This window comes from Salmo salar, chromosome ssa01 (assembly GCF_905237065.1).
Source record: "Salmo salar chromosome ssa01, Ssal_v3.1, whole genome shotgun sequence".
NCBI lineage: Eukaryota > Metazoa > Chordata > Actinopteri > Salmoniformes > Salmonidae > Salmo > Salmo salar.
The window spans coordinates 13,353,298-13,368,893 of NC_059442.1; the positions used below are offsets into that span (position 1 = coordinate 13,353,298).

General features: G+C 42.1%; 3 protein-coding genes across 6 annotated transcripts in view; 2 read left to right on the forward strand and 1 right to left on the reverse strand.

The window, feature by feature from the left end:
• The first annotated feature begins 712 nt into the window (after positions 1 to 712).
• znf593 (zinc finger protein 593) lies at positions 713 to 2,371 on the forward strand. The gene is given in 4 exon segments (NM_001140614.1): positions 713 to 801; positions 1,157 to 1,374; positions 1,481 to 1,543; positions 1,722 to 2,371. Coding segments are annotated over 3 exon segments (390 nt in total). The 5' UTR covers positions 713 to 801; positions 1,157 to 1,174; the 3' UTR covers positions 1,849 to 2,371.
• A 3,989-nt stretch (positions 2,372 to 6,360) lies between these two features.
• On the forward strand, positions 6,361 to 13,694 carry selenon (selenoprotein N). Its single transcript, XM_014129048.2, has 12 exons — positions 6,361 to 6,849; positions 8,210 to 8,327; positions 8,452 to 8,582; positions 8,893 to 9,105; positions 9,359 to 9,483; positions 9,569 to 9,706; positions 9,877 to 9,958; positions 10,829 to 11,017; positions 11,181 to 11,286; positions 11,526 to 11,638; positions 12,003 to 12,104; positions 12,306 to 13,694. The coding sequence occupies exons 1-12, from the start codon at positions 6,628 to 6,630 to the stop codon at positions 12,471 to 12,473; spliced, it is 1,707 nt and encodes a 568-aa protein (XP_013984523.2). The 5' UTR covers positions 6,361 to 6,627; the 3' UTR covers positions 12,474 to 13,694.
• The window catches only part of si:ch211-15d5.11 (nuclear receptor coactivator 7), a 29,878-nt gene continuing 27,286 nt past the window's right edge, over positions 13,005 to 15,596 (reverse strand). For all 4 annotated transcript variants that reach the window (XM_014128860.2, XM_014128715.2, XM_014128798.2 and 1 more), the window contains one exon: positions 13,005 to 14,523. In XM_014128860.2, the coding sequence (XP_013984335.1) occupies positions 14,388 to 14,523 (136 nt within the window). In that variant the 3' untranslated portion in view covers positions 13,005 to 14,387. The remainder of the gene's footprint in view (positions 14,524 to 15,596) is intronic.

The following is a 15,596-nucleotide window of genomic DNA, read 5'->3' on the forward strand; positions in this document are numbered from 1 at the left end:
TTCATTTGATTTTGAGAAATGAATTGTTATAACAATGACATTTTCAAACACCCAGCACTTAAGGGGAGGCCAAACCTCCTGTAGAGCAAGTATGATTTTCTTCCAGCCCTATTTTAAAGAGCGAGGTGTTACAAAATGTTTTTGTCCTTACCTTGAAAGTGGTCTATGGACAAGGAGACCGCAATCTATGATTTAGTTACCCACTGCCTCAACCATTATATTACAATTTTACTTTAAATTTCATCACCCCAAAATCGCAAAGTAACAAAGTTGTCTAATTTTGAGTGGTTCATTTAATGTTCAAAGCATCCTAAATACGCTTGACCTGTGCTTTTAATTGTTCTATTTTCCACACTGGTCATACGCTTAAACCATGTTAAAAGATGTAGAATTGCAGTAACATTTTCCATTCTCGGGGTTGTGCCAGGGGGTAATGAAATTCACATAGCAAATCTCACCCCAAGCTTTCTTCAAAAATTGGCAGCCCTGGATTAGGGCCTAATTAATTTATGTCAATTGACTGATTTCCTTATGATCTGTAACTCAGGAAAATCGTATATTTTTGTTCAGTATATTTCCCGATGCTCCGTGCAGGAGACATGCTGTACCGCCCGTTTTCACACATGTAGCCCTACTAATAACATTTTGGACTGTGTTCTGGCTTCCTCTAGTGGCGTGTTTAGGTACAGCATGTTGACCCGGATATGATTCCGTCAACAAACACGTGTGAAAGAATCTAGCAAGCTAGTTAGCCAAGCTAAAAAACGAACTGCACGGTTTTGTGGAAAAATAATCGACAGGGTGAGTTTAATACTGTGTTATGACTACAGAAAGGTATTGCAATCATTTTTAACTAAGGTACGTTAAACTAGTTTTGAAAAATGTTATTTCTCGCGTAGATTAATATGTTTGATTAGAAGACTGGTCCTGTCTCAGTAACTGCTGTTGCTAGCTAACTTAGCTACTACTAGATAGCTAGCTAGTTAATGTTTATATCAAGTCAAAAACTTAACATATGGCAATTTTGACAGTCAAGTCAGACAATATGCCAATGTTGTTGTAAATTGCTTGTAAACGTAAAGCAGCCTGCGGACATATTAATCCATGCAATAGAATAGCAACGATTTTGCAATCAGCCATTTTATTATTCCAATAGGTATCACCTAGCGTCACCATGGGGAAATCCAAACAGATCGGAAACCACAACAGTACCAGGAAGAAGAGTATTGGCAAGACATGGAAGACAAAGAATTATACGAAGCACTTGGACCAAATCCATGCAGACATGAAGCCTTCAGCTGCAGCCAAGTTGCTCAAACAGGAGGTGGACTATGATGTCACTGGTAGTGCCCAGCACTACTGTTTACATTGCGCGTAAGCACTTATCTGCTCTTTCTTGCATCTAACCAAAAGGTTCACAGGAAAAAAAAAAAAGGCAACTGGAAAGCCGTAATTTAATGTGCATGTGTTTTGTTTACAGACGATATTTTGTTGACTTGAAAGCCCTGAAGGAGCACTTTAAAACCAAAGTGCACAAGAAACGGTAAGATCCCCACTTTTCTTTTGAAGCAGACAACTGTTTGAATAAATGTGGATACAGTTCCTGTGACGCAGCCTCCCTCCCCCCAGCACCCTAGTAGTATAACTTTGTAGCTGGGAATGTTGATGATGTTTTGATGACTGAGCAGCTACATTTCTTCACTGTCCAACACTCTGTTCAGGATTAAGCGTTTGAAGGAGGAACCCTACACTCAGGCAGAAGCAGATAGAGCTGCAGGTATGGGTTCTTATATACCTCACAAAACCGTAGAGGTGAAAACACAAGAGGTGGAAGAGAAGATGGACTGAATGTGGACTGCCGTTCTTTAAGAACGCCTTGCTTTTTGGTGACTCTGAACTATGGACATTGCTTTACATAAATGCATTACCCATATATGTACATGCACCTGTAAATATGTAATGTCTGTGGATCAAAATGGGAACTTGTTGACAGAAACAATAATAAACTAAAAGGAAATGGAGTTTCTATTTTAGACATTTTTCTTTTGTGTTATTGACTGTACGTTTTGTTTATGTGTACCTCTGTCTTTGTTGCACTGCTTTGCTTTATCTTGGCCAAGTTGCAGTTGTAAATGAGAACTTGTTCTCAACTGGCCTACCTGGTTAAATAAAGGTGAAGTAAAATACATTTAAAAAATAATAATTTGTCATTCTGGCAGCAGGCTTGAGACAATCTAGTGACAAATGCAAAATATTTATACAGTCTGTATTCAATGCCTGTGCAACCCGTAAAACATTAAATATAGCTCTGAATTTAGAATACACTATATAGACCAACTCAATAAATTGCTTGAGATTGTAACTTGAGTTGAAATGCTACTGTAAAGCAGTTTGTGCTCCTATAATTCACCGTCACACTTAAATCCAATTATAGTACCATTCCGTCAGTGTTTAGGAAGCATTTTTGGTAACACTTTCATGGATTTTACAATGTGTTGTCATGTATCTTTCAATTTATTGAGCAGTTGCGTTGTGTTTATTATTGGCACCAATGTCAGAAAGCTATGTATTTGTAGCAGCAAGAAGCCACAGATGTTTTGGGACAAGCACATCCAATACGGAAAGCCGTTTTAACATAAATTCATAGAATTTCTTATAGCAATAATTGTATTTTTTATATAAATTTTGTTGATTTAAAGGAATTCTCTATATATACACACACCACCGTTCAAAAGTTTGGGTTCACTTGAAAATGTTTTTGAAAGAAAAATCAGTTTTGACCATTAAAATATCATCAAATTGATCAGAAATACAGAGTAGACATTGCTAATGTTGTATAGGACTATTGTAGCTGGAAACGACAGTCCATAAAAAAAAATCTATCTACATAGGCGTACAGAGGCCCATTATCAGCAACTGTCACTCCTGTGTTCCAATGGCACGTTGTGTTAGCTAATCCAAGTTGATCATTTTGAAAAGCTAATTGATCGTTAGAAAACACTTTGCAATTATGTTAGCACAGCTGAAAACTGTAGTTCTGATTAAAGAAGCAATAAAACTGGCCTTTAGACTAGTTGAGTATCTGGAGCATCAGCATTTGTGGGTTTGATCACAGGCTCAAAATGGCCAGAAACAAATACCTTTCTTCTGAAACTCATCAGTCTATTCCTGTTCTGAGAAATAAAGGCTATTCCATGCGAGAAACTGCCAAGAAACTGAAGATCTCGTACCACGCTGTGTTCTACTCCCTTCACAGAACAGCGCAAACTTGCTCTAATAGAAAGAGGAGTGAGAGGCCCCGGTGCACAACTGAGCAAGAGGACAAGTACATTAGAGTGTCTAGTTTGAGAAACATGCCTCACAAGTCCTCAACTGGCAGCTTCATTAAATAGTACCCACAAAACACCAGTCTCAACGTCAACAGTGAAGAGGCGACTCCGGGATGTTGGCCTTCTAGGCAGAGTTCCTCTGTCCAGTGTATGTTCTTCTGCCCATCTTTATTGGCCAGTCTGAGATATGGCTTTTTCTTTGCAACTCTGCCTAGAAGGCCAGCATCCCAGAGTCGCCTCTTCATTGTTGATGTTGAGACTGGTGTAAAAGGCTCAGAATAGTCAATCTGGACTCTGCAGTGGCCTCACAACATTTACTGCGATGCGGCCTCTGCAGAAGGCAGAGCTTTCATGCTTCGCAGCGCAGAACTTTTGTGACAGAAGTGGTCAAGTGAGTTTGTGTTTATATAGGACCTCCGGACCCCCAACTACAGTCAACCAATCATGTCAATGAGGTGCTGTATGGAGTCCTCTGCATTGTTAAAACATTTGGGAGGCGCAAGGCGTTGCGGTACGGAGCTCGACTTGGCCTCCGCAAGCCTCCAGAGGATGCGCAATTGTGTCAAAAACCTCTACCGACCCTCCAGATCGCATTGCCAGAGCAAGCATAAATTGGCTTTAATGCATTAACAGTTTACATCATGTCAAAAAAGGGGAAAAATAGTTACTGATGTTATGAAATACACATGTAATTATTGATTTCGTGCCAGAGAATACAACTTTAGTTACATTGTTATAATGACCGTCACTATGCGTTATTGGACTCTGGAGGAGCAGCAATAGATCGTTTTTTTTAAGGGGGGGAAATGTTTGTCTGCAGGGGGCCTCGATCTCACCGCATCTAAAAAAGTTAGTAGCACAGAACATTAGCGGCTTCTACCACATGCGAGTGATGGTACTTTATGTAAAAAGTGGTGAATCGAAGTTGATTGATTTTCAGTGTTAATGAAGATAAATATACTGCTCAAAAAAATAAAGGGAACACTTAAACAACACATCCTAGATCTGAATGAAAGAAATAATCTTGTTAAATACTTTTTTCTTTACATAGTTGAATGTGCTGACAACAAAATCACACAAAAATAATCAATGGAAATCCAATTTATCAACCCATGGAGGTCTGGATTTGGAGTCACACTCAAAATTAAAGTGGAAAACCACACTACAGGCTGATCCAACTTTGATGTAATGTCCTTAAAACAAGTCAAAATGAGGCTCAGTAGTGTGTGTGGCCTCCATGTGCCTGTATGACCTCCCTACAACGCCTGGGCATGTTCCTGATGAGGTGGCGGATGGTCTCCTGAGGGATCTCCTCCCAGACCTGGACTAAAGCATCCGCCAACTCCTGGACAGTCTGTGGTGCAATGTGGCGTTGGTGGATGGAGCGAGACATGATGTCCCAGATGTGCTCAATTGGATTCAGGTCTGGGGAACGGACGGGCCACTCCATAGCATCAATGCCTTCCTCTTGCAGGAACTGCTGACACACTCCAGCCACATGAGGTCTAGCATTGTCTTGCATTAGGAGGAACCCAGGGCCAACCGCACCAGCATATGGTCTCACAAGGGGTCTGAGGATCTCATCTCGGTACCTAATAGCAGTCAGGCTACTTCTGGCGAGCACATGGAGGGCTGTGCGGCCCCCCAAAGAAATGCCACCCCACACCATGACTGACCCACCGCCAAACCGGTCATGCTGGAGGATGTTGCAGGCAGCAGAACGTTCTCCACGGCGTCTCCAGACTCTGTCACGTCTGTCACATGTGCTCAGTGTGAACCTGCTTTCATCTGTGAAGAGCACAGGGCGCCAGTGGCGAATTTGCCAATCTTGGTGTTCTCTGGCAAATGCCAAACGTCCTGCACGGTGTTGGGCTGTAAGCACAACCCCCACCTGTGGACGTCAGGCCCTCATACCACCCTCATGGAGTCTGTTTCTGACCATTTGAGCAGACACATGCACATTTGTGGCCTGCTGGAGGTCATTTTGCAGGGCTCTGGCAGTGCTTCTCCTGCTCCTCCTTGCACAAAGGCGGAGGTAGCGGTCCTGCTGCTGGGTTGTTGCCCTCCTACGGCCTCCTCCACGTCTCCTGATGTACTGGCCTGTCTCCTGGTAGCGCCTCCATGCTCTGGACACTACGCTGACAGACACAGCAAACCTTCTTGCCACAGCTCGCATTGATGTGCCATCCTGGATGAGCTGCACTACCTGAGCCACTTGTGTGGGTTGTAGACTCCGTCTCATGCTACCACTAGAGTGAAAGCACCGCCAGCAATCAAAACTGACCAAAACATCAGCCAGGAAGCATAGGAACTGAGAAGTGGTCTGTGGTCCCCACCTGCAGAACCACTCCTTTATTGGGGGTGTCTTGCTAATTGCCTATAATTTCCACCTGTTGTCTATTCCATTTGCACAACAGCATGTGGAATTTATTGTCAATCAGTGTTGCTTCCTAAGTGGACAGTTTGATTTCACAGAAGTGTGATTGACTTGGAGTTACATTGTGTTGTTTAAGTGTTCCCTTTATTTTTTTGAGCAGTGTATATGCTAATATATTCGGAATCCAGCAATTATTGATATAATGAATTACTTATAGAATTTGAAATGAATTCTTTTTTATATCGATAATTCGTTTTTATATAACAAAATCAGATTTTTTATGGCGATAATTGAATTATTTCTCCATTGAATCCTATGGGGAATTATTGATATCCAGACTGTATCACAACCGGCCGTCATTGTAAATAAGAATTTGTTCTTACTGACTTGCCTAGTTAAATAAAGGTTTTATATATATAATATATATATATATATATAAAATTCGAAATATTGATATTGATAAAATAATTTATTGATATACATTTTTGAATGATTGATATCAAAACATACAATTATAGATATTTGTTTTATATGAATATATGTTTAAACGGCTTTCCATTCATCCAATGTTCTCTGGCAAGTCCTACATATTATTATGGTTATGATGAACCAAGCAGATATTCCAGCGAATAACAAAATAGCACACTGGCCCTTTAATGCTGTCTTGCCCCTCAGGGAATGTATTCGATGAATGGAGAAGAAGAGATGTGGGAAATGAGAATATCAAGAAATTAATGTCGATACAGAAATAGCTAGCTGTTGGTTGCAACAGAGTAGCGATCGGGAAGTCGCCGATAGTTCTACCGAGTAGAGTACATTTGAACCGTAATTGGTAGCTGTATTTCCAATAGATTAAGGTACTTTGCGCCGATTGTCTTTCTAGAGAGCACGCCTGCGTTTGTGTAGGGGCGAGAGCAAGGAATGGCCGCGGACGTGGATAAAATAATCCCGGAGGACAAGAAAGCTAGTTTGGGGGAGGATGAGCGTCTGGACAAATCTCAAGGCGGTGAACGACTGGCGCCTGGCAGGTCCAAGCGATCTTGGATCATTGGATCAATGTCAACATTGCTTATGTTCATTAGTGTTCCCCTTCTTGCCTTTGGTTACACATATTATCAGGACTCACAGCTACTTAAACGTCATGTAAGTTCAACATCTGTATCCATGTTTTACGCATCTTGTTCAGCAGATGTCTTTAGTTATGCATCTGAATTGACTGCAGTGGTGTAAAGTACTTAAGTAAAAATATTTTAAAGTACCCCCCCAAAAAACACCGACTAAGTAGCTCTACTTTACTTTTTATATTTTTGCCAACTTTTACTTCACTACATTCTTAAAGAAAATAATGTACTTTTTACTCCATACATTTTCTCTGACAACCAAAAGTACTCGTTACATTTTGATAGGAAAATGTTCCAATTCACACAGTTATAAAGAGAACGTCTCTGGTCATCCCTACAGCCTCTGATCTGGCAACTCACTAAACACAAATGCTTTGTTTGTAGTTGGAGTGTGCCCCTGGCTATCCGTAAATTAAAAAATAAAAACTGTTCTGTCTGGTTTGCTTAATATAAGGAATTTAAAATAGTTTATACTTTTACATTTTGATACTTATGTACAATTTAGCAATTCCATTTACTTTTGATAGTTAAGTACATTTTAAACCAAATACTTTTAGACTTTTACTCAAGTAGTATTTTATTGGGTGACTTTCACTTTTATGAGTCATTTTCTATTAAGGTATCATTACATTTACTCAAGTATAAACATTTTGTACTTTTTCCACAACTGATTGACTGTGATATAAAACATGAATTACCTTTGAAATGAGCGCAGAGTGCATTTTCTCTGCCAAGTCTTGTGCTGATGGCAGTTATTTTTCTTCCTAACTGTTAAGTTATTCATAGTATTTGAAATCATGGGGCTTATTTTATTTTACATTTGTGGGAAGGTTTTAGAAATTGAACACGTACCTTGCGTGCCGCCACGTATTGTCTTTGTGAGATCAAACACTTTTATACCCCATAGCGTTTTTTTAAACTATTTTTTATTTTATTTTGTTTATTTTTTTTTAACCCAAAATCGTTTTATTAGGGGGGTTGGATGTCTGCCACAGCTGGTCCCACAATCAACACCCCACTTACAGAAATAGTTGTCTGGCTCACAAGTTGTTCTCCTTCTTCCATCCATTGAGCTACCATAAGAGTGCACGCAGTCTGTATTTTTGTGTAGAAGGGCCTCAAGGTTACAACATTCTTTTGGGAAACTAATCCCCTCACTTCCTTGGCATGTTTAATTTCAAGTACACTCATTTGATAAACTGATATATTTGTAGCTGCTTTCTTTATCCAAAACAATGTTTTCAAAATTGTAGTGTGCTTAGAGGTTAGTGTTAAAAAGGTTCACTCTGATCTGTCCCAGCCATTGTCCAGGAATGTCACTGGGGTGTGAGAACTAACACAGTAAGACACAATAAGGAGCTCTTATTGTGTTCCTCCAACAGGAAGTGGCCTTGAAAGCACTGGGCACCGAGGGCCTCTTTCTCTTCTCCTCCTTGGACACAGACCATGACCTGTACCTTAGTCCTGAGGAGTTCAAACTCGTCGCAGAGAAACTCACAGGTTCACCACCAGCCTTCTTCTGCACCCTAACACATTCAAATCCAAAATACTCCATCCCCACAAACCCAACACAAATGCTCACAAACAGTCATTGGTTTGTGACCTTTTGCCTGCCTCCCTGCAGGGATCTCGCCTCCAGCAGATTTTGAGGAGGAAGTGACCCATGACCCCAATGGAGAGACCCTAACCCTGGAGGCCAAGATGCAGCCTCTGCAGCTTGACACAATGACGAAGAGCAAGGATGGCTTCCTTGGGGTAATAAGAGTAGACCAGCCCAACACTCACATTATAATGACAGTGATGCCTTACCTGTGATTTACACTGTGGGATCTGTGGGATAAGCTGGATGGTTTGAATAGAGAATAGATAACTCTACCTTGTAAACATTTTACTGCTTTCAAAGCTGTGTCTCTGAGTGGATTCGAAAGATGACCTACCAGTAAGTTGCTTTTATAAAAGGACTTATGGTGATAAATGACAGAAAAGGAAGAAAAAGGTTCAAATAGACAGTCCAAGGTTTAGCAGAGAGAGCCTCAGATATCACAATTAGTCTCCGCTTCTCCAGGTTACTCATAGTTCCCTGAGTGGGCTGCGTTCCTGGCAGAGTCCTGCTGTGCCCTCCATGTCCTTCTCTGCCAGCCAGTTCAGGACCTTCCTGCCCCCCAAAAACAAAGGGGAAGTGGGGGACACCTGGTGGGTCATTCAGAGTGAGCTCAACATCTTCACTGGGTACCTGCCAAACAATCGCTACCACCCTCCTGCACCACGAGGAAAAGAGGTACAGTCTTAGGAAGTGACTATCTGATATTTTATATTCCGTTTGACTTTTAACTGTCTACTACACTTGTTCATCACTCAAACTCTTGGCGGCGATTATATATACATCATTGGCGAAAACCAAGTGTTACTTTGACTATGAGATGATATTACAGCATAGTCTGTCAAGCGGTATCAGTAGAAAACGTAAATTGTCACAACTTTGTTGAAGGAAATACATGAACCTAGCAGTGACTGTATTTGCTTCCCCACAGGTTCTCATTCACTCCCTGCTAAGTATGTTCCACCCACGGCCCTTCATCAAGTCCCGTTTTGCTCCTCAGGGAACAGTGGCCTGCATCCGAGCCGCCAGTGACTTTTATCTGGACATTGTCTTCAGGTAAGAGAACTCTGAGATTCCTCATCAAGGCTAGTCCATTGAGTTTACAACTAGTTACCATGTTATTACCCCTGTACCTCCACAGGATCCATGCAGAGTTCCAGCTCAATGATGTCCCAGACTTCCCCTTCTGGTTCACCCCGGGCCAGTTCACTGGCAACATCGTCCTCTCCCGGGACTCCTCCCACGTCCGACAGTTCACCCTCTACGTCCCCAACGACAGGTCAGTGAATAACATGGTTGACTCTGTTATTGATAACCAGAATTACCTCTATAGTCTACAGACTTTGTGTCTTATCCATTCAGAGTCGACCTTTAGGATGATAGTAATGCTACTGATATATCCGTAAGTGAATGTAAGATGGCAGACACTGACTTCTCCCGGTCTTACAGGACTCTGAATGTGGACATGGAGTGGCTCTATGGAGCCACTGAGAACAGTAATATGGAGGTGGACATTGGATACCTGCCACAGGTAGGCTACTGTGCCTTGTCATGCTCTGGCATACCAACATTTGATTTGGTGTAATGTGACATAGTAGGATGTGTTGTATTTGTTATGGGATCTCTGTGGGTGTTTTGTCAATATGCATACTACCGTGCTTCGAGCACACGAATTGGAGCATGGGACTGTCAGAGCATGAGTCCAAATCAAAGTATGCGACACGGAGCACGAAGGGCACTTCTCGGATGCATACTCCATTTGTACATATTTTGAAGCATGCATCGACGCAAGCTTCAACGGAAAGTATGCACAGAAATATGACACAACCATGTAAAAAAACGACTCAAAATATCTTGAAATCAATGGCAGAGAATATTTTAGCTGAAGCAAGAGAAAATAAACTCAGACTTTGGAATGAAATGGTGCCCATTCACATCTCATATGTTGCATGACAATATTTTATCTTGATACATTAATAAATACACACTGTGTTAATTGTGGCATGTGCATAGATCTAAAGCCCATAGTAAGTAAATATGGCTAACAGGCTAGCTAGCTACCCACAAAAAATGGACAGCTAGTCATCTACCTTGCATAACAATAGTTGTACGTCGTTGCCTGTTAAACTACCTAGCTGATAATTATGAAGTAAAACGTTGGCTTTGTGGAAATCTTGTTTCGTTTCTATTGCCAATGTCCTGGCTGGAGGCAGGTTCAGTGAATGGGGATGTGCAGCGTGAGGTAATGCATTCAGGGGAGTACGAGTGCTTCTCAAATGGAATGTTTTATGCGTTCTCCACACTCTCGTACTCAAGAGAACGTCCTCGGAGAATGCACTCGTAGCATGAGAGTGTTGAGCACGGTAGTATTCATATTAAGAAACGCTGTGTGTGTTGTCAGATGGAGCTGCGGGCCGCTGGTCCATCCACACCCTCCTTCATCCAGGATGAGGAGGGGAATATTATCGATAGCCGAGGGGGAGGCAGCGACCCTGTCCAGTTTGTCTTCGAGGACATCCACTGGACGTCTGAGATCAGCCGCGAGGAGGCTGCTCGCCGCCTCGAGGTCACCTTCTACCCCTTCAAGAAGGTACGGCTCAATACGCCTGCTCAGTTTTGTCCCATCTATTTAGGGGATTGTTCTAGTCACCTTTGAACTTCGGTCACAACTTGTTAGTCCCCAAGCTCTCTCAAAAATAACTTGATAGACTCCACACCATTGTGATGGTGTACATCTCTTCCATTGTCCACAGGTGTCATACCTGCCCTTCTCGGAGGCCTTTCAGCAAGCGCAGGAAGAGAGCAAGCTGGTGCACTCCATCCTGCTCTGGGGGGCACTAGATGACCAATCCTGCTGAGGTGACACTGCTCTATGAAGATAATCCACCTTAGTGCTCACTTAGGGCCATTAAGTGATGAACTTACAAAATATAAAGTATATCCTGGACCTGGGGGTCAAGGGGTGTCATCTTGGGGGGTTGAAGTGAGTGACTTAGGGAAAGACATCCAGCATAGCCTTACCTTTTCGAGCACTGAATATTAAAATGCCTTTAGCTTTGCATCTGACCTTTTTGCTTCCTCCAAACACATTGTCACAGGTTCTGGGCGGACTCTCCGGGAGACAGTCCTGGAAAGTTCGCCCGTCCTGGCCCTGCTCAACCAGAGCTTCGTCAGCAGCTGGTCCCTGGTCAAAGAGCTGGAGGACATGCAGGTGAGTGAGCGGCCCATATTGCTCAGCCCATCAGAGGCTGGTAGGCAGTTTAATCTAAGGATGAGCTCATTGTAATGGAATGGATGGAAAGGTGTCAAACATGGAAACTATTTATTTGTTCCATTCCAGATATGACAATGAGCCCATCCTTTGATTTAAAGTGACACCAGCCACCACTGGCTCACCCTCAAGGTTCAAGCCTAAAATAATGATACCACTTTAAATGGATAGTGTTCATTTTACTAAATCAAAGTTTGTCTCAAGTGACCTAATGTTGAACATATTCCACACCATCTGTTGTCGAGGTCCTGCTGTCTGTTTTGATTGTTGCGGTGGTAATGTATCCTAATACTCTTAATCTCAGGCTAACGAGCAGAACCCGGTTGAGAGTCAGAGGGCCCGCCTACACCTGGAGAAATACAACTTTCCAGTAGAAATGATGGTGGCGCTGCCCAACGGCACTATCGTAAGTCCTTACAGTTCCATCATGTTTCCATCTCAACATCCCAGTTGTTTATCAACAACCTTTAAGTGGATACTTCACTTTGTTGATTCTGGGCATTGCTAAATAACCAGCTAACAAATTTAAAAAAGGGTTTGGAGGAAATGACAACAGCCTATGGAGGGTTGAAAATGACTTGAATCTCTAATGACTTAAATTCTCTAGGTTCACCACATCAATGCTAACTACTTCCTGGACCAGACGTCCATGAAGCCGGAGGAGGAAGCTGCCACATTTAGCTTCTCTGGGGGGTTCGAGGACCCATCCACTGCTACGTACATCAACTTCCTCAAAGAGGGTCTGGAGAAAGCCAAGGAGCACCTGGCACAGTAAAGACGAACGGTGGTCAAAAGTGTGTGTGTGTAAAAACTACAGTAATTCCTCTGTGAAGGATAATGATCAAGGAAAAAGCTAACTTGTGTGTAGAGATCAGATTCCTACAGTGCTGGCAGCTGTTCAGGTTGTTTTACTAGCATCCAACATTATCAGTATTACAACAACCTCTTCAAACGACAGTGGCCGCTATACCAGTTGAGCCCTTCTGAAGACATGCTTTAGACAACTGTTTTTTTTTTATAACTAAACTCAATACTCAGTTGGTAGATGTTATTTCAAGTTAACGTGCTTCTAATCCCATTCCCTATAATCACTAATGTTGCTGTTACTTACCAACTATTTTAAAGTACAATGTTCAGGGTCAGAACAGTGGCCAGTTTCCAAACATTGCTTTGGCCTCACCTACTAGTGGCTAATTAATTTGACTTATTTATGCCTTCTGTTATCATGTCATAAGTGAGTGAGATTTATTTTGCTCAAACTTTTCTTTATATCTACATTTTCATATCAAAACAGACTGCACCATAATGCATTGTTCTGTTTTATTTGTTATATCTCGCAATATGCAAAGAACCACAAGTTGTATTTCTGTTGGAGGGGCAGGGCAAGTCGTTCCCTCTAGAGTTTCAGCAGTTTGTGACGGCCTTGCCTGAAAGTCCAAAGTTGGCTGGGTAGGGCCTGATGTCATTGCTAAAGCTTCTGCAGGCAACACACCCGCTCTGTTCCCCCAAGGTTGCCAACAGCTGTCATGTAAACCCAAAAACAAAGCTGTATGGTGGCACAATATATAATGTAATACTTTTTTATGAAAGCCAACAGTCTTATGTTGACTGACTAGTTATTTCTTAACACCTTGACCATGAGATCAGAACTCAAGGGGTGACTACACCAAAGATTATCTGACAAAATTAACTTAGAGGCAAGAAGAAGTTAATCATTGTGGATTCTACCACGTGTACATGTGAAACTTTGAAATGGGTCATATCTTAGGAAAGTGTTCTGTTTCTCCATCAGCCTCTTGTTAAGTGCTGCAATGTAGGCAGCACATTTAGCCATTGCAGAGGTGAGTCATCCCCTTGAAATAAGCTTTTTGAGCAAATTGTCTGCAAAAAATAAAAATGGATCTTTACTAAAAAGTAGTCTTGAGTGAGCTTGCGCTGAACACTGGATGAAACCGACGTGTCCAAAAAGTATCAGATAAAGACGTTATAACATTAATAACCATTCATTCTGTCTATTTGTGTTGTACTGTGTGAACATTGATCAGAAATTAGATCTGAGTACATTTCGGGTTGTGTGTGGTGGGTAAAATGAAAAATTTCTAAAGATACTAAGTTTAGACACACCCCCCCCAGTTCATATAAGTTGGTCCATATGCAATAAGGGGTAGTCATTTCAGTTCCTCCAATTAATGAAGTCATTCATTTTAAACTATGGTGCCAGAATAACAGTGTGAGTTGTGCTGGGATGGAAATGCAGGCTTTCACATGCAGGCAGGCCTTTAGATGGGGAGATCCATTGTTAGAAGGAAATGTGAATTTCACCATAGAACAACAATATCCACAATGCAGAGTCACCTGAAAGTGAGGACCATACCAACCTGCGGAAGGAGTGGGGGGCTGCAACAGGACAAGTCTTCCAATGCAGTGAGGCTACAATCTCTGTCCCAAACCACCAATACCCCTCCACGTAACAGTTTGGTCCACGTTCAGAATATTCACAGTTGAGCTTCCAGCCCAAAACCACACAATTAAGTCAAAATAGTCAGGTATACCCAACAACTTATTGTACTAGAATATATGGTTTCTAGAGTCCTGTTCTAGAATGGTGTTAGAGTCCTGTTTAATGTAGTGATTGGACAGCCAGAGAGTCAGAATGTGTTGCTAGGCGAGGTGAGTTGAGTTCATGTCTTCACCAGAATGTCCACACCTCCAGCTCCATGACGTGGAAGTCGTCTCTTTCCGAGAGGCAGCAGTTGTTGAAGGTGTAACAGGGGCTACTCCTGCCCAGGTACAGCATCTCATCCAGCCACAGGCCAAAGTGACCACTGGGGAAGAGAGAGCGAGACAAACTCAGTTCCTTGTTCATTGCTTTAGAGTAAAGTGATGTTTTCCTAAACATTGACACATACTGTATATACACACAAAGTATGTGGACACCCCTTCAAATGAGTGGATGTGGCTATTTCAGCCACACCCGTTGCTGACAGGTGTATAAAACCGAGTACACAGCCAAACAATCTCCATTGACGAACATTGGCAGTAGAATGGCCTTACTGAAGAGCTCAGTGACTTTCAACGTGGCACCATCATGGGATGCCACCTTTCCAACAAGTCAGTTTGTCAAATTTCTGCCCTGCTAGAGCTTCCCTGGTCAACAGTAAGTGCTATTATTGTGAAGTGGAAATGGTAGGCCACACAAGTTCACAGAACGGGACCGCCGAGTGCTGAAGAATGTAAAAATCATCTGTCCTCGGTTGCAACACTCACTACAGAGTTCCAAACTGCCGCTGGAAGCAACATCAGCACAAGAGCTGTTCGTCGGGAGCTTCACAAAATGGGTTTCCATGGCCGAGCAGCTGCACACAAGCCTAATGCCTCGATCACATCAACAGCGTCATTGCATTTTGGTACTCCAGAAGTACATTAATTTCCAATGGAACGCTGCGTTTGCCTTGCAGCATTGTGTTGCAGTGCGTTCTGTGTGGTGCATATGTTGGATTTATCGAACGTACAGTTGAAGTCGGAAGTTTACATACACTTAGGTTGGAGTCATTAAAACTCGTTTTTCAACCACTCCACAAATTTCTTGTTAACAAACTATAGTTTTGGCAAGTCGGTTAGGACATCTACTTTGTGCATGACACAAGTAATTTTTCCAACAATTGTTTACAGATAATTTCACTTATAATTCACTGTATCACAATTCCAGTGGGTCAGAAGTTTACATACACTAAGTTGACTGTGCCTTTAAACAGCTTGGAAAATTCCAGAAAATGACATCATGGCTTTAGAATCTTCTGATGGGCTAATTGACATCATTTGAGTCAATTGGAGGTGTACCTGTGGATGTATTTCAAGGCCTACCTTCAAACTCAGTGCCTCTTTGCGTGACATCATG